General features: G+C 42.9%; 1 protein-coding gene across 3 annotated transcripts in view; it reads right to left on the bottom strand.

Moving 5' to 3' along the window:
• LOC141799769 (PDZ domain-containing protein 4-like) overlaps positions 1-23771 on the bottom strand; it is a 49496-nt gene that overhangs the window by 13823 nt on the left and 11902 nt on the right. For 2 of the 3 annotated variants that reach the window (XM_074682124.1, XM_074682126.1), the window contains exons 2-8: positions 8724-8777; positions 8264-8366; positions 5510-5759; positions 5330-5414; positions 1904-2002; positions 1619-1681; positions 518-619 (exon numbers count right to left, since the gene is read on the bottom strand). In XM_074682124.1, coding sequence (XP_074538225.1) covers positions 518-619; positions 1619-1681; positions 1904-2002; positions 5330-5414; positions 5510-5759; positions 8264-8366; positions 8724-8777 — 756 coding nt within the window. The remainder of the gene's footprint in view (positions 1-517; positions 620-1618; positions 1682-1903; positions 2003-5329; positions 5415-5509; positions 5760-8263; positions 8367-8723; positions 8778-23771) is intronic. The other variant, XM_074682125.1, reaches the window with a different exon arrangement.

Below are 23771 nucleotides of genomic sequence, written 5' to 3'. Positions count from 1 at the left end.
GCTTTGGGTTGGGATGAGTCAGGGTCCGGGTCTGAGTCATGTTGTGTTTAGCAGACTTGAGTCTTATCATTTCTTGTCGAGCCCTTTTGTGTCGCTTTGCGTTTCAAATATACAGTTTCAAATATCTTCAAGTTGATTTGTGGCAAGTGGAGTCGAGTCGTGTAGAGCCCTGTCGAGTGTCGTCGAGTCGGGACATACCATGTCATGTTGTAACTTGCTTTATCGAGTTTAGTGAAATCTTGTCAAATCGTGTCCAGTTGGGTCAAATTAAGTAGAATTGTGTGGTGACAAGTCTTGTCAAGTCCTTCCATGTATTGTTGACAGGTGATGAACTGTGACATGTCTAGGTGTGTCTTGTGGAGTCTTGTCAGGTGGTGTGTTTGTTGTCGTTGTAGCCATGTCATGTAGTGTCGTGTCGTGTCGACCTAAGGGGAATTAAATCTTGACGAGTCGTGCCATGTCCAGTCCTGCCGTGTAGAGTCCAGTTGATTGGTGTTGTGTCGCGTCGTGTCCTCACCTCTATATCAGGTCGTGCCAGCAGCAGGGAGAAGTTGATGCTGTCTTCTCGGGTCAGGATGGCCACCGCCTCCTCTCTGTTTTGGATGTCCACCCCGTTGATCTGGAGGAGAGAAAAAGTTCACTGCTGACCTGAGAATGTCTTCAACCTGTTCATGCAGACACGTTCCTACAGGAAATTTAAAGTAACCAAACGACCTGATGAACATGTTTATAGACTGTAGGAGGAAGTTTGATTCTCTGAGGTTAGACAGGTGTGTTTCCTTTCGTCTCCATGGTGAATGCTGCCATCATTTATCCCCCTCCTGGCTGCCATGGTGATACCAGGGGATGCTGGTGGTCTATTCTTACCTTTCCTCTCTAACAGTCTTTCTGGAGGTCAGAGAATAATGAGCAGAGAAATGTCGAGCAGAGGAAGTTGTTTGCACTCGCTTTTCAGGGTTGAGTTCTCTTAAAGAGAGCGACAACCAGAAATAATAATTGAAAAAAAAAGGTTTAAGGATTAATTAAACTCTCACACATTCAGCCTCTTTCCAATGCAGTACGAACACGGAGTTGAACACTGTGATGGGAACAGCGCTGTTATCCTCCATCTCTCTATTTTTAGGCCAGCAGTAACCGTGCCTGTGGCGTCTCACTCTGATTGGACAAGTCTCGTCCCCGGGGCTCCCAGGTATAAATTTACACGGTGAGATTTGAAACTAATCTTCACCTTCATTGAATCAGGGCACGTTTGTATTTCCTGTCTGCAGGAGAAAACACCTCGAAGGTCAACATTTGATATTCATGAAAACAGAGATTTTCATGGTTGGGGGCATGAAAAGAGAAACTGACAGAGTCCAGAATATCAAAAGGGTTTGACCTCTGGGGAGCGTGGTCGTTGCATGTCACGCTCCGGCTGAAACTCCAGAGTTTTCTTTGGAGAAATTGAAAAACATTTGAGTAGACAAAAAAGCCCGGGAGACGTGTCTGTCCAAATCTTTTCAATAAGCTGCCAGACAGGAATACAAATATCATTTTTTATGGGACGTTTTAATTTCTGTGTGGTTTGGAGATGACTCATCCCAAACAACACATCTGAACCAGGGAGTTGTTGGTCTACCTGCAGTATCCGGTCGCCCTCTCTGATTCGTCCGTTCTTCGCTGCGATGCTGTTCGGATTCACCTGCAGTCAAAGATGGAGGAAAGGAAAAGTAAACAAAGCTGATAACCTCATGAATTCATGAAGAGATGAATAAGTAATCACAGGATGAATAAATGAATATGTTCATCTGTGTGCTCGCTGAATGACTGAAAGAGGAAATAATTGGTTTGATGAAAGATTCAAAGGGATGGAGGGATGAAGAAGCAGAGAAGTGTGTTAGTGAGTGATTTCCATCATCATCACCTCTCCGACGTAGATCCCCAGATCCTCCTCGTCGTCCGTCCTGTAGCAGACGGTCAAACCCAGCTTCTCCTGCTGACTGGACTTGTACAGCTCCACCTCCTGGAGGAAAGAGGAGGAGCACTTCAGACCCCATCAGAGTTAGAGGATTTTCTGTGGCTGACTGATAATGGACTGCTCATAAAGCTGCTGCAGGGACGAGTGGTTTTTGACCTTCACGGGCTTCAGTTTGCACCAGGTTGGAAATCTGAACAGAAGAGTACTGTGATCTTCTCCACACTTCATTTACACTGGATTTGTAATTTATGAGATTAGTTCAGGGGTGGGCAAACTTTTTGATTCGTGGGCCAAAATGGGTTCTAACATTTGACAAAGGGGCCGGACCAGGAGCAGATGGATGGAGTGCTTTGGTAACTATCAGGGTATCATTGGTTTATTCCATATTCGTTTTAGAATCCAAAATTGGAAAACGCATAATGACTTGTTATTCAATTTTCCGTTTTCAAATCAAAAATCAAAAAACAAGTAACGGTCTATTTTTCGCTGTTTTGATTTTGTTTTGAAATTAAAATTAGAATATAAGAGAATGGAATTATAATGAGATGTATGGTTCGTTCTTTTATTATTCTATTTCAAAACAATTTTTTTTTTAAAAAAAACGACTTTTTTTTTTTTTTTTCTGTTTTAAAACCAAAACGGAATAACAGAAAAAACGTGATTTTTCTGTCCTGGTTTTAAAAATGGAAAAAACAAAAAATAATAACAGATTGTGTCAAAATTGTTTGTGTGATTATTTGATATTAAATGTGAACATCTATATAGAAATTAGACAAAAAACTCACATTGAAGGTTTATACAGACATGTTCCTGTGTTTTTTTTTATAAGTAACAGATTGCTGACGATCCACTCCATCTTATCCGCGCGCATATGCCCACTTCCATGTGTTTCAATGAGTTTTGTTTTGTCCACTTTCCTTTTCTTGGGTCCGTTCATCTTTACAGAAGGGCTGATGGGTCAGAGGGTAAAGTGCAAATGTGGAGTAATAGGCCTACGCTTCTCCTCAAGAAAGCCAATGTATCTACAGTGCGCCATCTAGTGGGAAAACATCAGAATTGCGGGGAAAATAAAACATTAACAAGGTTGATTCATTTAATTTTTTCAAGTTCGGCGGGCCAGATTAAAACGTTTAACGGGCCGCATGTGGCCCCCGGGCCATAGTTTGCCCATGCCTGGATCAGTCTCATAAATTTATGAGAATAAACTCATTATCTTAGTCACCTGCCGTTCTGCACAGAGGACAATGCAAGTTCCCGAGCGCTTTCTGCATCTGGGTCTTTCCAATCATCAAACAGCTGCTTGTAGAGTTATTCATGTCATGGTTTGTTTGTTTGTTTTTTTGGTTTGTGTATTTGAGGTTCTGAGTTTATATTAGTGATTCTTGTTTTGTGTTTTTTGTGTTAATCCTAGGTATTCTTGTTGAGTGTTCTGCGTCTCTTGTTTTTGTCCTCAGCTTGTATTCCTTGTGGTTTTTGATTTGGTACCTGTCTTGTGTATGTCTTTTTTTAATTCTCAGTGTTTTGGTGTCTTTAATATGTTTAGTCTCTGTCTTTAGTTTCCCTGTGTTTGGTTTAGTTCTCCTTGTGTTTCCCTCCTGGTTGATTGCTCCTCATGTGTTTCACCTGTGTCTTGTTTCACACCTGTGCTGATCACCCCCCTGTCTACATAGTCTCTGAGTTCCATGTGCTCTTCGTGGTTCATTGTTTGTGGTCACTCTGGCTGTCCCACGTCATGTCTCGTGTGCTCCCTGTGCTTCTTGGTTTCTTTGTGAGTTTCTCAGTACTTTTTGTTTCTTTTGTTTGAGGTTTTGAATTTTGAGTTTAGTTCAGATAAAAGGGTGTTTCATCTGCGATTGGGTTCTCCTCCTTTGTTTTTGTGGTTTTCCCCTGAAAACTCATGGAGTTACTTGGGCATTGCTGTGGTGCTTGTTCCACAAAGCAGCTTCCATATTACTGATTTTATTTTTGAGGTTTTCTACAGTGAAACACCACACACATTTATTCTGTTCAAGATCGCCAAACTTTCTCTTTCTCTTTGTTTATCTGATTGACTCGCTGATAACAGCTGGTATATGACTCTTTCTGTGCAGTTTTAACTTGTTAGATGGGGTTTTCCAGGAGGTTCCCCCTAAATTATGACGTAATCTGCACCTGTGTCGCTTTCACGTGCAAGCAGTGAACTGAACGATTATCTGTCATGCGTGTGTCTAACGCTGTAGCCAAATGGGCCGTTCCATCACAGTACGTATGGAATAATGGTCCCAATGACTGGACAAGCATACTAGGAATGGGTACCGAATTAGGTACTTTTTAAGGTACCGACCGAATTATGTCAAAAGTAGCGGGTATCGAGTCGTGTGGAGTCAAAAGGTTCCACAAAAACAAATTGATATTTTTTACCCCATAAACAAAAAAAAGTACAGAAAATTGGTACCGTTGAGTACTGGTACTGATTGCCAGGTACCAGGCGTAACCGTAACATTTCAAATGTGAAAGCTACACATCCCTGGTGCATACGTAGCCAGAAACTCACAAAGCATCAGTTTTCCAGCTCTCGGCCTTCCTGACAGCTTCTTCCTTGGTGAGTTTAACAATTTGACCAATCTGCATCTGGATTTCTCTCACACCCTGACGGATTCTTCCTTTCTAAATATTAATCAAACAATGTCACAACCTCCACCCTGTCTACATTCTGTTGTTTCAGCCCCTTAATGGGATCACACCTCCTCCAAACGGCTTTAGAGAAACTTCTGTATACTCAAACAGACCAGCAGAGGCCATGAAAGACTAGTTATCAAAGGTTTCTCTCTGGTTTCAGGAGGAGGACATTAGAAGAAGAAGATAAGGTGATTTAAAGAGGAAATGAAAGAAGAGAGAAGCCCATTAAGAAGTCATTAAATGAGATATAATGATGCTACAGATAATAAGAGAGGACAGAGGGAATGAGACAAAGAGATACGGACAGTGGTTTCACGAGGAGTGGAAATCCCTGCGGTGTTGGCGTCAGAGAGACCGAGGAGAGCGTTTCCACTCTGCCGACTCCTTTAATGACCAAACTGGTTTTCTTTTCAGGAAACAGCGGCGAACAGACGGAGCGGAAACAGAAAGATGCTGTTCAGCTAAACACGGCATTCATTAAGCTTCTGTAAACCAAACCAGGAGCTTTCGTTAAAAGGTGGAGATCGCTCATCCGGATGTTGTCCTCCAAACACGCAGCTGGAAGACGTCAGTTAACAACACGAGGAATAATTACACCTCCTTTTCTCTTCCTCCTCATCTCTCAGGGTCAGACCTGGGTTTGAGACAGACTGAGAAAAAACAAAGCAAGAAAATGTGGTGTGTTGATGGAGCTGAGAGACTTCCACGCCTCACCTCGTACTCCAGGTCGTCCTGTCGGTCCACTTCATGATTGGACGCGTCAAAGTAGTCGTCAGGGTCGTTGTACTCAAACACACAGCTGCAGGAGAGACAGAAAATCAATCCACTTCATATCCAACGTTATCGATTCTCATGTCGCTCTCACTTCTACAAACAGCACAGGTCACAACGTACAACTCATTGATCCCGTAGGGTCCCCCGAGGTGAGGCAGGGGAGGCGAGGGGGGAGGTGGAGGAGGAGAGGAGCTGCCTCCTCCACCTCCTCCTCGGCCGTGGTGGTGATGGTGGTGGTGACCTCTGCTCTTCGTCATGATGTTCTGGAAGCTGATGTCCGTTTGTGTGGCGTTGTCGACGCAGTCAGGGATCGCTACCATGGCAACGGAGTAGATGGAGCTGCTGGCGGTGCCACTGCAGACCAACGTACCTGAAACAGCCGACAGGTTAGTTACAGCTGGTTTTAAAGTTCAGAGTCAAAGTTCAAACTATGGCGCTAAAACAATTACTAACATTTGGTATTAATAAAATTTGGCATTGAAAAATGTATCATAAAAAACAATAACGACTTCAGATGACGTCAGTTTATACATTTTTGCATTTTGACACGTTTAAAAGAAAATCATATTTATCTATTTGATGTCATCGATTTATCAATGACAGTTTATGAGTATTTATTGAAACACACTTTTGTGTTGTGTTTTTACAGTTGTAACTGGAAAGGGGAAAGGCAAGGAGAGCACGGTTTGCAAATTATCTACAGATCCCTCAGAACTCAGCCGGAGCCCACAGCAAGACCTACAAGACCCAACGGTATAACACACCCACAAGTTCACCTGGTCCAGCTCCAAAACCACAGGTAGGTCTGTTTCTTCCTGCTGTTGTTTATGAAAGAGTGAATCACTGCCATCGATCGCTGATAGATTGGAAGGTGTCAGTGAGCTATTGGTATGTGTAGCTGAGCAACTGGCAGGTGCCACTGAAAGATTGGTAGGCGTTACTGTGTGCTTGGAGAGTGACACTAAGCGATTGGTGGGTGTCACTGAAACACTGGAAGGTGCCTCTGATGGATTGGCGGGTGTCGCTAAGAAACTTGCCGGCATCACTGAACAACTTGAAGGTGTCACAGAGCAATCTTAATTGATCATCCATTGATGAATAGAGTGATTGGTAAGCGCTACTGAAGAATTGACAGGCACCACTGAGCAATATGAAGGTACCAATTAGCAATAAGCAGGTGTCATTTAGCTATTGCTATGTGTCACAGAGCAAGATTAGTAGGCGTTACTGTGTGGTTGAAGAGTGACAATGAATGTTGGTAGGTGATTTAGAGACATTGGCAGGTGTCTCTGATGGACTGGCAGGTGACACTGAGGCACTTGCCAACATCACTAAGAAAATTGAAGATGTCACAGAGCAACCTAAAAGTATCATTGAGTGGTTTGAAGTGCCACTGAAGGATAGGCAGGCATCACCGAGCAACTGGCAAGTGTCATTGAGCAATTACCTTTTGGTATGTGTCGCTGAGCAACTGGCAGGTGACACTGAGTGATTGCTGGGTGTCACTGAAATACTGGCAGGAGTCACTAATGGATTGGCAGGTGACTGAGTAATTTGACAACATCACTGAGAATTTGAAGGTGTTACTGAGCAATCTAAAAGTGTCATTGAGTGATTGGCAGGGGCTACTGAACGATTGGCAGGTGTCGCTGAGGAATTGGCTGGTGTTGCTGAGGGACTCGCAGGGGACACTGTGCTGTTGGCCGGCATCACTGAGCGATTGGCAGGTGGCCCCGAGGGGTTGGTAGGTGTCACTTGGGGATTAGTAGGTGTCACTGAGATATTGGCAGGTGTCCGTGATGGACTGGCAGTTGATGCAAAATAATTTGCAGACATCACTGAGAAATTTGAAGGTGTCACAGAGCAATCTAAAAGTGTCATTGAGCCATTGGCAGACGCCACTGAGCAATTGGCAGGTGACACCAAGTGATTGGTAGGTGTCACTGAAATATTGGCAAGTGTCTCTGATGGACTGGCAGGTGTGGCTAAGAAATTTGCAGGTATCTCTGAGAAATTTGAAGGTGTCACAACGCATCTTACAGTATGAATGAGTGATTGGCGGTTGCTACGGAAGGATTGGCAGGTGTTGCTGAGGGACTGGCAGGGGACACTGTGCTGTTGGCAGACATCACTGAGCAATCGCCAGGTGGCTTTGAGGGGTTAGTAGGTGTCACTTTGTGATTGGAAAGTGACACCGAGTGGTTGGTAGGTGTCACTGAGATATTGGTAGTTGTCTCTGATGGCCTGGCAGGTGTCGCTGAGAAATTTAAAGGTGTCACAGAGCAATCTGAAAGTGTCAATGAGCGATTGGCAGGAGACACTGTGCTTTCGGCAGGTATCACTGAGCGATTGGCAGATGTCATTTGGTGATTGGTAGGTGTCATTGAGATATTGCCAGGTGTCCCAGAAGGATTGGCAGGTGTCTTTGGCTGTTTTATCACGCAGATGTTGACTTTTATATCCTCACCAGTTTTGATGAGAATAAACCAATCTGGGGGAAAGCACCGAGCTGACTGAATTTGTATGTTTTTCTGTCCACGTCTGTGTTCAGAGATTAGATATGAAGCAGCGAGAGGGCGCAGGTGACATGTGAGTGATGTAGAAACAGATAAACGATAAAACGCTGCAGTTACATCAGAAAAGACGGTAAAAGTCAAACGATAACACCAAAAGATCTGATATATCTGAGCGGGAAAAGATGAGAGGGATGTTTGACGAAGGAAATGTGACAAGGACGGAGAGAAGCCGAGGAGAGATAAAATATGAGAGGAGATGAGGCAACATCGTGGGAAAGAGATGATTTCAAAGACAGCCGCTCAGAGCTTCAAACGGAGCGCAAAGTAAAGACCCGTGTGAAGGGAAGAAAACCTTTACCTTTCCTCCTGTGGCTCTTACGCACAGACCCCGGCTGCTGCAAAGGCTCCTGGGAGTTCTGCGGCCTGTCAAGCAGGGGCTGAGAAGATCTGCGACCTCTGACCTGAAGAGAGGACGAGATTTAGAGGATTAATTTATCACAAACATGATTAATGCAGGAGTAAGAGGTGTGAGTACAGAGACAATACTGCTGAGGAAGAGCACACACACTCACACACACACACACACTCACACACACTCAGGCCTAATAAAGCCTGCTCAGATAAATCAGAGATTAAAAGACGTCCAGGTGACAGTGTGAGGGGAATACTCTCTATCTGTCTCCAGCTTTACGGGACTGAAACCTTATTAAAGATGACCGATAGGAGGAGGATGGAGGGATGCTGGATGGGAGTCAGCGGAGAGGAAAAGGAGTCAGTCGGTCAGAGCTGATGGATGGAAACGTGGAGGGGAGTCCTACCTTTGTGCTCCCGTGTCTGTCCATCGGCCGCAGGGAGTTACTCCAGCCTTTCTGCTAATGAGAGACAGGAAGAGAGATGTTACTGAGGAGACAGGGCACAGAAATCAGGACTGACTCTTTAAAGAGGGGGTATTCTGCTTTCTCATGAATCCATGGATGTTAAGTCACAAAACTGAACGTTCAGACTGAGCATGTGCAGATTTCCAAACCTTTATGTATTTTTGTGTTGTAAAAAGACATGAATCTGTCTCTAAAACAGATCTTCATGACACTTGCTAAGATGATGAAGTCTTTGCATAAGGATTTCAGAGCGGGCCTCAAACACCGAGGGCTGGGCTGGCCAATCAGAAGGAAGGGGGCTTTAGAGCCTTAAAGAGACAGCAGCTAAAATAAAGTGTTTCAGCATTTCACGATATCTCTTCTCAACTTAACCCTTTGTTATCCAAGTATCATAAAGGCCACTTCTTTTTTTGTCTTTGAAAGAGTCAGAGATCATGCCAAGGAATCTCAACTTCTCTTCTTTCAGTAACCCATTTTTTTGCAATGTTGTTGCATGTGGGTTTCTATGCAGTACTGTTTCTAGGCTTTTTCTTTCTTCTCTAAAGAGCTGTTTGAATTTTCTTGCTAGCCCTTATATTTTAGTAGTTACAGTAATTTAGAGAGCACATGGAAAATGGGAGCACTGGCACTCGGATGGGTTTTGATAGTTTTCAATCTTGACCCTTTAACTTGTAGCTTAACGATTTGTAGAGCATTTTTTGAGTCCCCTTATCTCATTGGAAAATTAATATATCACGACTGAAGAGTTGTCTCTACAACTTGAAAAAATTATTTTCTAAATTTTGTAGTTTCTGTGCTTCAGCAAAATATATATATATATATATAATTATTATATATATATATATATATATATATATATATATATATATATATATATATATATATATATATATATATATATTAAAGTATATAATTTTTTTTTTCTAGTTTCTGTGCTCCAGCAAAAAATAAATGAATAAATAAATATATTTATCTAAAATCTATCTATCTATCTATCTATCTATCTATCTATCTATCTATCTATCTATCTATCTATATATGTATATATACATATACATACCTGGGGGGACAGAGCTTTCTCTGTTGCTGCCCCCACCCTCTGGAATACTCTACCACTAAACATCCGTACATGCCCCAACCTCTCCACCTTCAAAAAACTCATCAAAACCCACCTTTTTAAAGATGCTTTTAATGTCTGATTTGTCTCTGAGTTTACTTGGCTGTTCTTGTCTATTTTGTCTTGCTTCTTCCTGCTTTATCTTCTGTTATTTAAATGCTTTTTTTTAAATATTTACCTATGTAAAGCGTCTTTGAGTACCTTGAAAAGCGCTCTATAAATAAAATGTATTATTATTTTTATTATTGTTATATATATATATATAGATATATATATATATATATATATATATATATATATATATATATATATATATATATATATATATATATATATATATATATATATATATATATATATATATATTTATATGATATTGTATCTATTTTCTTGCATAGAATGTTAAAAGTCAAAAATTGAAGACTTAATGTCCTTGCACTTAAAAAGTGAAAGTTAAAGGTATAAAAGGAGAGGTGGTTTAAAGGCACATATTGCCAAACCAGGCTGTTAACATGTTTAATTCCACTATACCACTATAAAATTTTGTATGTTAACATGGCTGTAAATGGGGATTCCTTCACTTTTGGAGCTAGCCTATAGTGGACACTCAAGGAAGCACTTTTTTTTTTCTTGTTTTTTGCATTTCTACATTAGTATTGTTGTTTTTCCATCAGTAAGGATGGCAAATTCTGATGCTTGTGTCTACAGCGACCAGCAAGAGATACCAGCAGCTGCTAGCTTAATACCTTTTGTCATCAGAAAAATAATAAAATAACTTAATTTATATTTTGAGAGAAACCAGCCTTATCTGTGTGGAAGGAGACTTTGTGGCGCTGAATACTTTTGCCAGATGGCAACAAATGAATAGAAAATTAAATGGGATCTAAAACTGAACCCTGTGGGACACCGTAGCTGATCTAAGAGGTTGAGAAGAAGTATTTGTAGTGAAATTCATGTTTTCTTTTCTTTCGATATCCATTTTTGATTTGACATCTCTTGTGTCTTTTCAGCACGTTTGCAGCAGCGTAGTCTTCCTCCCTCAGAAATCGTTTGGGTTATTGCAGAATGATTGTCCCCGTATTATACTGCAAGAATGATTCTTTGAGCGACAGTTTTTCTGTTATCTCTGCTCAAGCATATTATTTAATTTTCAGCCCCTTTTAGTCACTAAATGTGAATTTATTCAGCCCACAGGGTGTTTGAAAACTCTATTCCACTTTTCCCGTCGCCTCAAAGCGCCTGAAGCGACCAGGTGACACACACTCGAGGGTCACGTCAAATGAAACCCGTCGAGTGTTTCGCTCAGGGCCACGCGCTGCAGACAGCAGATGCTAATTTAGCGTAGCGTCTGTAACCTGCGGTCTACTCCCACCTCAATCATCAGCTTGTAACCAGCTAACACACAACACGCCGCCGCACGCCGCCGCGTGCCTCTGCACACTGCGCTCATTAGCATAAATAATACAGCTGTAAGCACAACGCAGCCAGTCTGCACGTCACTCAGGGGGCAATCTGAAAGACACACCTGCCGGCAAACGAGCAGAGGGGTAATTATTTATAAGTGTGTTCCTACTGGTGTGTGTGTGAGAGAGTGTGAGGTGTAATAATGAAAACATGGTGTGAGTGTGTGTGTCAGGTTTTCAGGCCTGCTGGAGTCGTCACTTGTCTGCAGAGAGACGCACATTAAGCTAAAGCCTGGAGACACACTGGATGCTAACCTGCTACTCCCAAGTCACACACACACACACATTTCCACACACACACACACACACAGGCTCATGAATACTTGCATGGTTGCACAAGGAGACACACAGCTCGGTCTAACACGGCTTCCTCCTCCCTCTTCTTTGTTTCAGAGCTGATTGTTATGCATTACATGTCCGCTACAGGATGTCTGGCTGTGTGTGTGTGTGTGTGTGTGTGTGTGTGTGTGTGTGTGTGTGTGTGTGTGTGTGTGTGTGTATCAGGTAGCATAAGGCAGTCGATACTCACTCAATAAGCCCAATCATCAGTCAGGCCTGTTGTGGTCTGCTCACTGATTGTGTTTCATCTGTCATTAAATACGTCGGCCTGATGCTCCACCAGGACTCACACACACACACACACACACACTCCTCTGAGGGACAACAGTGTGTGTGTACGTGTGTGTTTGTGTGTTGGTATGAGGAATTACTCCACTTGGATCCAAACGGATACAATTCTGTATATTTACGGCTCTGTAATGGGTAAAAACCATCGACTGGCGCTGAGGTGTTGATTATGGACTCCTGGGGCCTTGGTCAAAACAGGGTCATCGTTTTGGCGCCAAAAGTGACCATATTTGGGCAAAAGAAGAGTGAGAGCAAGAGGAGACTCTTATTTCAGCCTCTGTCTGAAACAGTTTTCGCTGCTGTCTCTTTAAGGCTCCCCGCTCCATGGACCCTCTTCACTCTGATTGGCCAGCCCTCTGGAGGTCTGTTAGGGTGGCGCTTTGAGAAGACCTTGGTGATTGAGGCCTGTCCCTAAATCCTTATGTGTTGATCATTTCAGCAAGAAGATCTAAGAGACCCCCTTCAGAAAATTTGGGACCTTACCACAAGGATCTTGCAAAGAACATCTCGCCAAAATGATCACGCCATAGGGGATCTTACCCTTAAGATCTCGCAAGAAGTTCTAAGATCTCCCCAAGAAGTTCTGCCGCTAAAGTAAAGGTATTTGCGATGGAACTTTTTGATGAAGAAAGTCTAACCATGGAGATTTCCTCAAGAAGATCTTGGGTCTCCCCACAATGTTCTCCCCATGAAAATCTCACCTTGGAGCTGTTGCCAAAAAAGGTATTTCCTAAAAGATCTCGCCAAGGAAACTTGCCATATGGATCTTGCTGTCAATATTTTACCAAGAAGATCTTGCGAGGAGGCCCCTTGGATCTTGCCACAAAGATCTTGCCATTTCAGAACATTTAAGATCTCCCCAATAAGATCTGGCCAAGAACATCTTGCCAAAAAGTTCTTGCCAAGAAGACCACATCATGAAGATCTCACCAAGAGGCTCTCATACCAAAAATCTCGCAAAAAAGTTCTCAGATCTCCACAAAAAGCTCTGCCACTAAAGTCAAGTTGTGAAGAAGATCTAACCAATCAGATTTCACCATGAAGCTCATGGGCCTCCCCACAAATTTCTCTCCATGAAGATCTCGCTATGGAGCTGTTGTCAAAAAGGTCTTTCCTAAGGCATCTCCCAAAGAAGATCTTGCAATGAAGATCTTGTCAAGAAGCTCTTGGATGTCACCAAGAAAATCTTGCCAAGAAGATCTTCCCATGAATCAAAGAGATCTTGCAGGGAAGCCTTTCAGATCTTGCCACAGATGATCTCCTGAAGAAGACCTCAGCATGAACATCTAAGATCTTGCCAAGAAGATCTAAGGTACCTCCTCAAGAAAATCTATGACCTCACTATGAAGATCTTGCCAAGAAAGTCTTCCCATAAAGATCTTCCCTATAAGATCTAGCGAAGAACATTTCATCAAGAAGATCATGCCTTGAAGATCTCACTTAGGCGAGCTCACCCTAAAGATCTTGTGAATAAGACCTGAGATCTTCCCAAGAAGTTCTGCCACAAAAATAAAGATCTTTGTGGTGGGACTTCTTGATGCGGAAGATCGAACCAAAGGAGATTTCGGCAAGGGGATCTCACCTAGAAGATCTAGCCAAGAAGCTCTGAGACCTCCCCACAAAGGTCTACCCCATAAGATCTCCCCAAGAACATCTTGCCAAGAAGATCACGCTCTAAGCATTTTACCAAGGGGACCTTACCCTAAAGATCTCGCAGAATGTTCTAAGACCTGCACAAGTAGTTCTGCTACTCAAGTAAAGATGTTTGAGGTAAAAAGTTTTGTTGTAGACTCAACCATGGAGATTTTACTAAGAAGATCTTGGGTCTCCCCACATAGTTGTTCCCATGAATGCCGTCAAAAAGGTCTTTCCTAAAAGATCAACCCAATAAGATCCCAGATCCCCCTGAGAAGCTCTTGGATCTCACCAAGAATATCCAGGACCTCGCCATTAAGATCTTACCACAAAGATCTCCCCTATAAGATCTGGCCAAGAACATTTCACCAAGAAGATCATGCCTTGAAGATCTCACCAAGATGATCTCACCCCAAAGATCTTGTGAAGAAGACCTCCCCAAGAAGTTCTGCCACATGAATAAAGACATTTTTGGTGAAATTTCTTGATGACAAAGATCTAATCAAAGGACATTTCGCCAAGAGGATCTTACCAAGAAGATCTCACCAAGAAGGTCATGCTATAAACATCTCACCAAGGGGATCTTACCCTAAAGAATCTCACAGAACGTTCAAAGACCTCTACAAGAAGTTCTGTCACTAAAGTAAAGATGTTTGTAGGGGAACTTCTTGGTGAAGAAGGTCTAACCATGGAGATTATGTCAAGAAGATCTTGGGTCTTGCCACAAAGTTGTTCCTATAAGGATTGCGCCATGGAGCTGTCACCAAAAAGGTCTTTCCAAAGGGATCTCCCAAGGAAGATCTTGCAATGAAGACCTTGTCAAGAAGCTCTTGGATCTCGCCAAGAAAATCCTGTCATGAGTCACTGAGCTCTAGATAAAAATGTCTTTTCAAAATGATTTCTCTGAGATGATCTTGCAGTTAAGATCCAACCAAGAAGTTCCCAGATCTCCACAAGTAGATCTGGCCAAGAAGCTTGGGTCATGCCAAGATCTTGCCATAAATAACTCACCAAAAAGAACTTGTGGGGAAACTTCTTGGATCTTCCCACAAAGATCTCCTGAAGAAGACCTCGCCTCTTGCCAAGGAGATCTAAGACCTCGCTAAGATGATCTGGTGAACAGCTGGTGTTTTGGTCAGTTTTTAGACTGATTCAAGTTTTTCTATAACATACGAATACGTAGAAGTTTGGAAATCTGCACATGCTCAGTCTGAACATCCAGGATTGTTCCTTTAAAGCCATGTTTATGATTGTTAAAGCAGCAGCATACCCCCTCTTTAATGTCATCATTTCATATTTTTCCATTGCAGATTTTTTCCAGGGTACACCAGCTCCAGCTGTAATTCCTGATCATAACCTCGCTGATGTGTTTATATAATAGATTAACAGTTTGGAGGATTAATGGATGTTAAAACATTCAGTGTGATCCTCTGTGCTCCGTTTTTGGCGGCTGATCGTGAAAGAGATGATTTTTCTGGGCATCATAATTACAACGCTGCTCGCTGCGTGTTGCTCTCCTGTTCATTATACCATGGTGTGTGTGAGAGTGTGTGTGTGTGTGTGTGTGTGTGTGTGTGTGTGTGTGTGGCTTTACAGCGGATGGGAACAATAAGAGTCCTGGCTGCGCTCTGCCACATTAGCCCCTCAGAAATCACAGCTAAGCCGAGTGTGAAATTAATAAGTGAAGAGAGAAAAGAGCTGACGGTCCTCTTCTCCTCGCCATCAGCCATCAGGAGCTCACAGATCCTTCTGGAAGAATCCAAACCAGAGGCCGCTCACCTTCAGGACGTGTTATTGATCAATTTCAACAGTAGAGTCCTGATAAATACACAGAATGACCCTTTATCTCCGTGGTTGATAATCAGGAGGCCGACTGGAGACTTCATTACTCTTCATTATTCTCCATCACGGCTGATTATTGATCGCTGTATCAACACAAACAAGAGTTGTTATCATTCTGAGCGCTCATCGAGTTGGACAGGAGCTCAGACAGTATCGATGAGTGTGTGTGTGTGTGTGTGTGTGTGTGTGTGTGTGTGTGTGGATTGACTTCTGAATTAAACACTTCAGTGTGTAGCAGACGTTCAGGTTCGATCCCAGAAAACAAACCAGGAAGAATCGAGCAGTGAACAATTGGATATCCTCTTAATTATGAATCACAGCTCTGACAGAAAGGAGCAGAAGCTGCTCACACTGATCTGGATTCTACGCTGAGTGGACTGCAGCGCCACCTACCTCGACGAGCTAAGGTATTTATCAACAGTTAAGTAGAGCTACGCTTTGAAACCTGACAACAAGCTAACTTTGTCAGTTTGTAGCGTAGCTTAGCAGCTGCTATATTTCTCTCTCCTCACAGCCCGGTGCTCTGAGACGTGTCTGTAACGTGTAACGTTAGTGAATCCTGGTTCTGTCCTACCAGAGCTCATCTACCAACTCCAACCTCACCAAGCAGAGCTAACGTAACCTGGCTCTTCATTTTATTGATAGACTCTCAAGTTTGAACAGACCACTGCAGAATAACTGCTGACTGTGGGTTGGAGGCTACATTAGCACAAACACATTAGCCTGTACTTTAGCCTTTAGCCAGTGTTTTGGCCTTTAGCTTGTTTGTTAGCCTTAGGCTCATGTGTTAGCCCTTAGCTTGTGTTTTAGTCTTTAGCTATTGCTTAAGCCTTCAGCTCATGGTTTAGCTTTTAGCCAATCTTTTAGCAAGACATGTACTAGACTTTAACCTGTGTTTTAGCCTTTAGCTTATTTTAAACCTTCAGCCTGTGTCTTAGCCTTTATTTTGTGTTTTAGCCTGTAGCTTATGTTTTAGCCCTTGACCTGTGTTTAAGCCTTTAGCTCTTGTTTTCCCCTTTAGCACATATACTAAACTTTAACCAGTGTTTTAGCATTTAGCCTGTGTATAAGCCTTTAGCTTGTTATTAAATCTTTAGTCTGTGTTTTAGCCTTTATCCCATGTTTTAGCCTTTAACCCATGTTTTAGCTATTAGCTGATGTTTCTGACTTTAACCTGTGTTTTAGCCTTTAGCTATTGTTTAAGCACTTAGCTTGTTTTTAAATCTTTAAGCCATGTCTTAGCCTTTAACCTGTTTTAAGCCTTTATCTTTTGATTTAACCTGTAGCTTGTTTTAGCCCTTAACCAATATTTTAGCCTTAAGCCATTGTTTTACCCTTTAGCTCATGTACTAGACTTTTGCTCATGTTTTAGCCTTAAGCACCTATTTTAGCGTTTAGCCCATGTTTTAGCCTTAAGCCTGTGTTTTAGCTTGTAGCTTTTGCTTAAGCCCTTAGCCTGTTTTTAAACCTTTACTCTGTAGCTTATGTTTTAGCCCTCAACACGTGTTTTAGCCTTTAGCCCCTGTTTTAGCCTTTAGCTGATGTTTCCGACTTTAGCCTGTGTTTTAGCCTTTAGCTTTTGTTTTAGCCCCTAGCTTGTTTTTCAACCTTTAGCCTGTGTCTAAGCCTTTAGCTCTTGTTTCACCCTTTAGCTTACTTTCTAAAGCATTATCTTATGTTATGGCCTTTGGTTTGTGTTTTAGCTCTTAGCTCATGTTTTAGCCTTTAGTCCATGTATTAGCTTTTAGCACGTTTTTTAGTCTGTAGCCCATATTTTAGCCTTTAGCTCATGTTTTAACCTTTACAAATTCAGTGATTTAAACAACAGATTAAAATGTAGAGGTTTGAAAATCTGCACATGCTCAGTCTGAACATCTGAGATTGTTGCTTTAAATCTATGATCACAATTTTTTAAAGCAGCATACCCCTCTTTAATCTCTGCTGTTTGTAAAGGCTCTAAAACGAATGTTTGATGGAAGCGTTTTAGACTTTGGAGTTTATGTCCTCCTCTTTCACCAAAAGCTCTGTCGCTTTAAGAGAAAAGTTGTCTTGTTGAGTCTCCTGTGTGTCGTTTACACCGCAGCTGTTCCAGACTCAAAATGTTGACGAGCTGTCAAACGACAGCGACTTCAGGACGACCACCTGTGTCTTTCTCTGATATGAAGACAGTTCAGAGCGTTTCCCTAAAGACCAGCGTCCTCAGAGACGGGAAGCTGCTGAAATCAGGTTTGACGAGCAGCAGACGGCGTCCCTGGGTCTGAACCCAGTCCTGATCCCTGAGACAGTCCAACATCTGGAGCTGGATCTTCATGTGTTCGATACGTCACAGAGTCCATCAATAACACCTCCTGGGGCTCCAACACACGCCTCCTCCCCTCTCATTAACTATTTACAGACTTCATCAACACACACTTCCTCCACATCTATCAACACACACACACACACACACACACACACACACACACACACACACACACACACACACACACAGAAATAGTTCCACTTCAACACGCTTCCCTCCAGCATTTATCTCTTTCACCCAAACCGACACACACACACACACACAAACAGTGGAGGAGGAGAAGAAGAAGAGACCAGGGATCCATTTTTCATCCCAGCATGCCGAGGGAGAGGCAGAGAAACTCTAATCACACGGGAGAAGGAGAGAGATGGGGAGCGCAGCGAGGAGACGGGGAGCGGTCAGAGGGAGATGAAGGCTGGATCCAGACGGGATGAAGGATGAAACCAGGAGGAGAGAGGGAGATTGGAAAAAAGGAGAGAAAGAGGATGAGGGGGAGGGGGGGATGCAAAACTGGAGCGGTGAAGATGAGGAGGAGTCTGAGCCATCAGAGGGAGATTTCTCCTTCAGCCCTGGGTCTGACCTCTCACCTCTTTCAATCCTCTGGACTCAGGGTCTGATGGGAGTCGAGCAGAGATTACTGAAGACTACGATCCACCCTGAAGACCAGAGACTTTCTTCAGCTCCAATCAGGAGTTTTTCTCCAGCTGACACAGAGTGAAATGACGCCTTCGTGTGAAGAGACGTCTTTTGTTTTTCTACGCCTGCTGCAGGATGGAGGAAGTGACAGAGCAGCTTCCTCCTGAAGGTTTTCACAGCAGAGATTCACAGAGAGCTGTGAAAAATCAGCAGAGGAAGATTTTCCATTAAAATTTAACACGTCTGATTCATGAGCAGAGGAAAGTTTTGTCGAGGCGACGAAATGGATGCGAGTCAAAAAATCCGTCCAGGAGACTGAAAATGACAAGAAGGAACGAATCCAAACGTGGTGCTAGAGAGTCAGACTGAGGCCTTCAAAACATGAAGCTGATTATTTTCAAAAACTGACACGCCCCACGTTTGTTTTTAGACATAGTTTCTTCCAGTGGCCCGATTGTTGGATAATGTGTGCTGAAGTGACATTTTGGTGCCAAAACGCAAACCGAAGTTCATGATCTGAAATGCATGCCAAAGTGTCCTCTTGGGATCCAAAATGAGCAAAAACTGACCATTTGGGATCCAAAACAAATGCCAAGGTGTCCCTTAGGATCCCAAGTACTTTGTTTGGTGCCGAATAGGAATCCACAATGTGGGAAAAAGATGTCCTCTAGGGATCCAAAATGCATGACAAAGTGCCCATTTGGGATCCAAAAAGTGTGCCACAGTGGCCTCTTTTGATCCAAAATGCATTCTCAGGATCCAAAATGTGTGTCAAAGTGCCCTCTTGGGATCCAAAATGAGCAAAAACCAACCATTTGGGATCCAAAACAAATGCTAAAGTGTCTCTTAGGATCCCAAGTACTTTGTTTAGTGCCCACTGAAGATGTCCTCCAGGGATCCAAAATGCGTGACTAAGTGCCCATTTGGGATCCAAAAAGTGTGCCACACTGGCCTCTTTTGATCCAAAATGCATGTCATAGTGCACACTTGGGATACAAAGTGTGTTAAATATGCTCTCATAGATCCAAAAATAGTGACAAAGTGCCCAATTGGGATCCAAAATGTATGTGCAAGTGTTCTCTTAGGATCCAAATGCTTAAAAAGTGCCCCCTTGTTCCCTTGGATCTAAAAATAGTAACAAAGGGCCCCTTTTTGGATGAAGAAAAACACAATGAATTGTCCAGAAAAGGAATCAAAATGCGGAAAAAAGATTTCCTTTAGGGATCCAGAATGCATGAATAAGTCTTCTAATAGAAACCAGGAAAATGCTCGATTGAATACAAAAATAGTGACAAAGTGCCCATTTGGGATCCAAAAAGTGTGCCACAGTGGCCTCTTTTGATCTAAAATGCATGAAAAAGTGCATTCTCAGGATCCAAAATGTGTGTCAAAGTGCACATTTGGGATCCAAAACAAATGCCAAAGTTTTCTCTTAGGATTCAAAGTACTTTGTTTAGTGCCCTATTGGGATCCAGAATGCATGACAAAGTGCAGTTAAGGATACAAATATGTTAAAATATGCTTATCTTAGAAAAAAAAAAGTGACAAAGTGACGATTTGGGATCCAAAATGTATGCCAAAGTGTTTTCTTAGGATCCAAATATTTGAAAAAGTGCCCACTTTGGTTCCAAAATGAGTGACACAGTGTTCTCTTAGGATCTAAAGCTCTGCGTTTTGTGCCCATTTTGGTCAAGTAACAAAGTGCTTGTTTGGAGTCCAAAGTGTTCTCTTAGGATCCAAAATGTGTGACAAAGTGCCTATTTGGGATCTGATTAGTGTGCCACAGTGCACTCTTAGGATCCAAAATGCTCAGTTAGTGCCCTTTTGGATCTAAAGTTGTGATAAGTGCCCATTTGGGACCAAAACAACACGAGTGCCCACTACACTTCCAAAATGTATGAAAAGGATGCCCACTTTGAAACCAGGAATAGTGACAAAGTGGCTTTTTAGGATACAAAATATTTTCAAATATGCGCTCTTGGATCGAAAAATAGCCACAGAGTGATGATTTGGAATTCGATATGAATGCCAAAGTGTTCCTTCAGGATCCAAAATGCTCAGTTTAGTGCCCTCTTAGGATCCAAATACTTGAAAAAATGCCCACTTGGGATCCAAAATGAGTGACAGAGTCATAAACTGTATAAAACATGGACGTAGTCTCCCTGATGTTATCCGTCTGTCTCTGAAACGGAAATTGAAGCAGATCAGCTATCGCAGCCATATTGGTAGTGGCAAGGGTTTTGTGTACAGCTATAGGGCGCCTGTCGGTCACGTGACCTGAGCTCTGCCTCTGATTGGGCGAGTTAGAAAAAAATCACTTCCTGTACAGTGTGTGCTGATGGTAAAATTAGAGACTCAGACAGGAGATGTTTTTTGTTTGGCTTGGTGTGTTTGTGACTTCCTGTACTTCTGGAGCCAGCCTCAAGTGGACACTGGAGAAACAGCAGATTTTATCACTTCAGCTTTGTCTCATATTCTCAGACGGAGGTTGCTAATTGGTCTAAGTGCTCTAATAAGATCAACAATGTGTGACAGCATGCCCTCCTCGCTGTTCATAACTGGCTAAAAAGTTTTCAGCAAACGTCTTTTTAGTGACATCAAACTGTGGTTTCATTCACTTTGATGATAAAAAGAAAAATAACCAATAAAATCTAATCTCACATAAATTTGGAGATGATTAAAAAGCTTTCAGGACTTCAGGTGTGACTGACGGGATTTTACTGCTTTGATCCGGAAAACAGGACAGGCAGAAGAACACCTGAGGTCCCTTAATTAGAAACACCTGTTTATCTGCTCGTTAACTCTGATATCCAATCAGCCAATCACAGGACAGCAGCTCAGCTCATTCAGGCAGAATGAAAAACGGAGAAGAGAGAAACTTTGAACGTGGCGTGGAGGCTGAACTGTCGACCTCTGAATCTACTGATTTATAAAGCTGTTACAGTGTGTGTGTGTGTGTGTGTGTGTGTGTGTGTGTGTGTGTGTGTGTGTGCGTCCTCTTTAAGCACTCTTTTATCTCCGAGTCGTCAAATCTCCATTAGCGCTGATGAGCCGTGGGCTCGTTAGGCCGTCAGCAGGAACGCTCCGGAGACGCCGTCAGCTCGTTTGTATTCAGCTGGTCACATGTTGCTACAAATCCCATGATGCTTTGCTGCTGCATCCTCAGCAGGTACTCAAACTGAAGCCGGGGTGAGGGGCTGACGTGTGACCTCATTCATGGTTATTTATGCAGATTCCTGCAGGCGCTGCTGGTCGCTCGTCATTAATACTGCAACTCCCATGATCCTAGGATGCTTTGCAACATCATCAACATGGGTTGCATGAGTATGTGTGAGGGTTTTATGTTAATGAGAGGTTTAACGTGCTGTAACACTCAGAGAACTTTCCCATAGTTTGATTTTTTCCGTAAAGAAAGAAAAACAACACGATGTTGAACGTTAGCGTGAGAACGAGCGTTTAAAGCTGCAGTCACGCTCCATTATCCCTCACAGACGGCAGCGGGAGCCAAATGATACCATGGATCACTGTGTGTTTGTTGTGCCGGCATGAATCTTAAACACACTCACACACACACACACACACACGGAGGAAAGAGGTAATCTGTGCGTCAGATCGTATCACACCCGGATAGATTCAGTGTTCAGAGGAGAAACAGAAGACGTGAGTTAAACCCGTAAAGTCTGCTGCTTCATCATGATCCAACGGCGTCGTGACCACGGGGACATTTTACAACGAAGGAACGACCGAATCCTAACACACACACACACACACACACACACACACACACACACGTCTGCTCGGCGTAGCTGCATGAATACAAAGTGTGTTTAAGTTTATGTGACGGCGCGTTTACAGCCGCCGTGTGGATTAGCATAATGAGCCCATGAGTGAGAATAACATATGGAATAATATGTGGCAGCAAACATCTCAGACAGGAAGCTAATAACAGAGAGTTTGAGGGATTTCCAGGCTCGTATGTGCTCGCTCCGTCCTGTTATTGCTTCAGATATCGAAGAATAATAAACGTCGCTTCCACGGTTACGGACAGCTGCTGAAATAACATCAGGATGCAGATTATTCCCGGTCAAGATGAGAAGGAAAAACATGTTTATAAAGAGGAATAAATCCTCTAACGTAAGGAGAACACACGCTGGAGTGTGTCCCTCCTGATTTTGCTCTCCGTACAGAGTCAGTTTGAGGTTTAGAGGAAACAAACGAACCCCTGCTCTCCTTCTCTTCCTCTATTTGTCAAAGTAAAGTTGTTCAAAGATGCAGCTGGTGGGTTTCTGTGTGTGTGTGTGTGTGTGTGTGTGTGTGTGTGTGTGTCCGTGCGCTCATTACAGAAGCTCTGCCGGCTCCACTATGAGAAAGCATAAATACAGCCTCCCTAATGACCCCCTGGTTACCGTGGCAACAGCATCCATTGAGACAAATCTGACAGCAGAACGAGGAGGAGAGGAGGTGAAAGAGACGGAGGGAGGAGTGGGGGGAGGAGGAAGGAGAGAGATAGATGAAGGAGCAGACACAGATAGAGAGAGGAGAAGGAGACAAAGAGAGATTTTTAAAAACGACAAACCAGGACGAGAGTTTCCTCTGACAGCGGTTTGTCACGGTCCAGTTCAGATCTGGACTCAGAGTCTGAGGATCTGGGACCTGATATGTTTGGATGTTTCCTCACATCAGATAAGGAAGGAAGGAAAGGAAAGAAGGAAGAAGAGGAAAGGGGGAAGGAGAGGGGAAAGAAGGAAGAGGTAAAAAGAAGGAGGGACAAAGTAGGAAAGGAAAGCAGGAAGGAAGTAGAGTAAAGAAGGGAGAAGGAAAGAAGAAGAAGATGAAAGAGAAGGGATAGATGAGGGAGAAGAGGAAGGTAAAGGGAAGGAAAAAGGGATGAAGGAAAGAAAGGGGTAAGGGAAGTAGAAGAGAAAGGAAGTATTGGAAAAAGGGAAAGGAATAAAGGAAAGAAAGGGGAAGATGTAGGAAAGAGAAATGTAATAGGGGACAGAGGGAAGTAGAAAAGAAGGAAGGAAAGGGGAAAAGTAGGGAAGGAAAGCAAAGAGGAAGTAGGGTAAAGAAAAGAGGAAAGAAAGTAGGAAGTAAGGAAAGAGGGAGGAAAGGAAAGAAGAAAAAAGATGAAAGAGGAAGCATAGATGAGGAAAAGGAGGAAGGTAGAGGGAAGGAAAGAAAGAAAGGAAGTAAGAGGGAAAGAAAGTAGAAGAGCAAGGAAGAATTGGAAAAAGGAATAAAGGAAAGAAAGGGGAAGATGTACAAAAGAGAAACGTCAAAGGAAGGAAGTAGGGAAGGAAAATGGAAGAGGAAGGAAGGAAGTATTGAAACGAAAGAAAAAAGGAAAGGAAAGGACAAAAAAG

The sequence above is a fragment of the Halichoeres trimaculatus genome, unplaced genomic scaffold, assembly GCF_033239565.1.
Source record: "Halichoeres trimaculatus isolate MK-OKI-2021-1 unplaced genomic scaffold, fHalTri1.1 fHalTri1_scaffold_11, whole genome shotgun sequence".
NCBI lineage: Eukaryota > Metazoa > Chordata > Actinopteri > Labriformes > Labridae > Halichoeres > Halichoeres trimaculatus.
The sequence above is the reverse complement of the archived record's forward strand: the minus strand, read 5'-3'. Positions and strand labels throughout refer to the sequence as shown.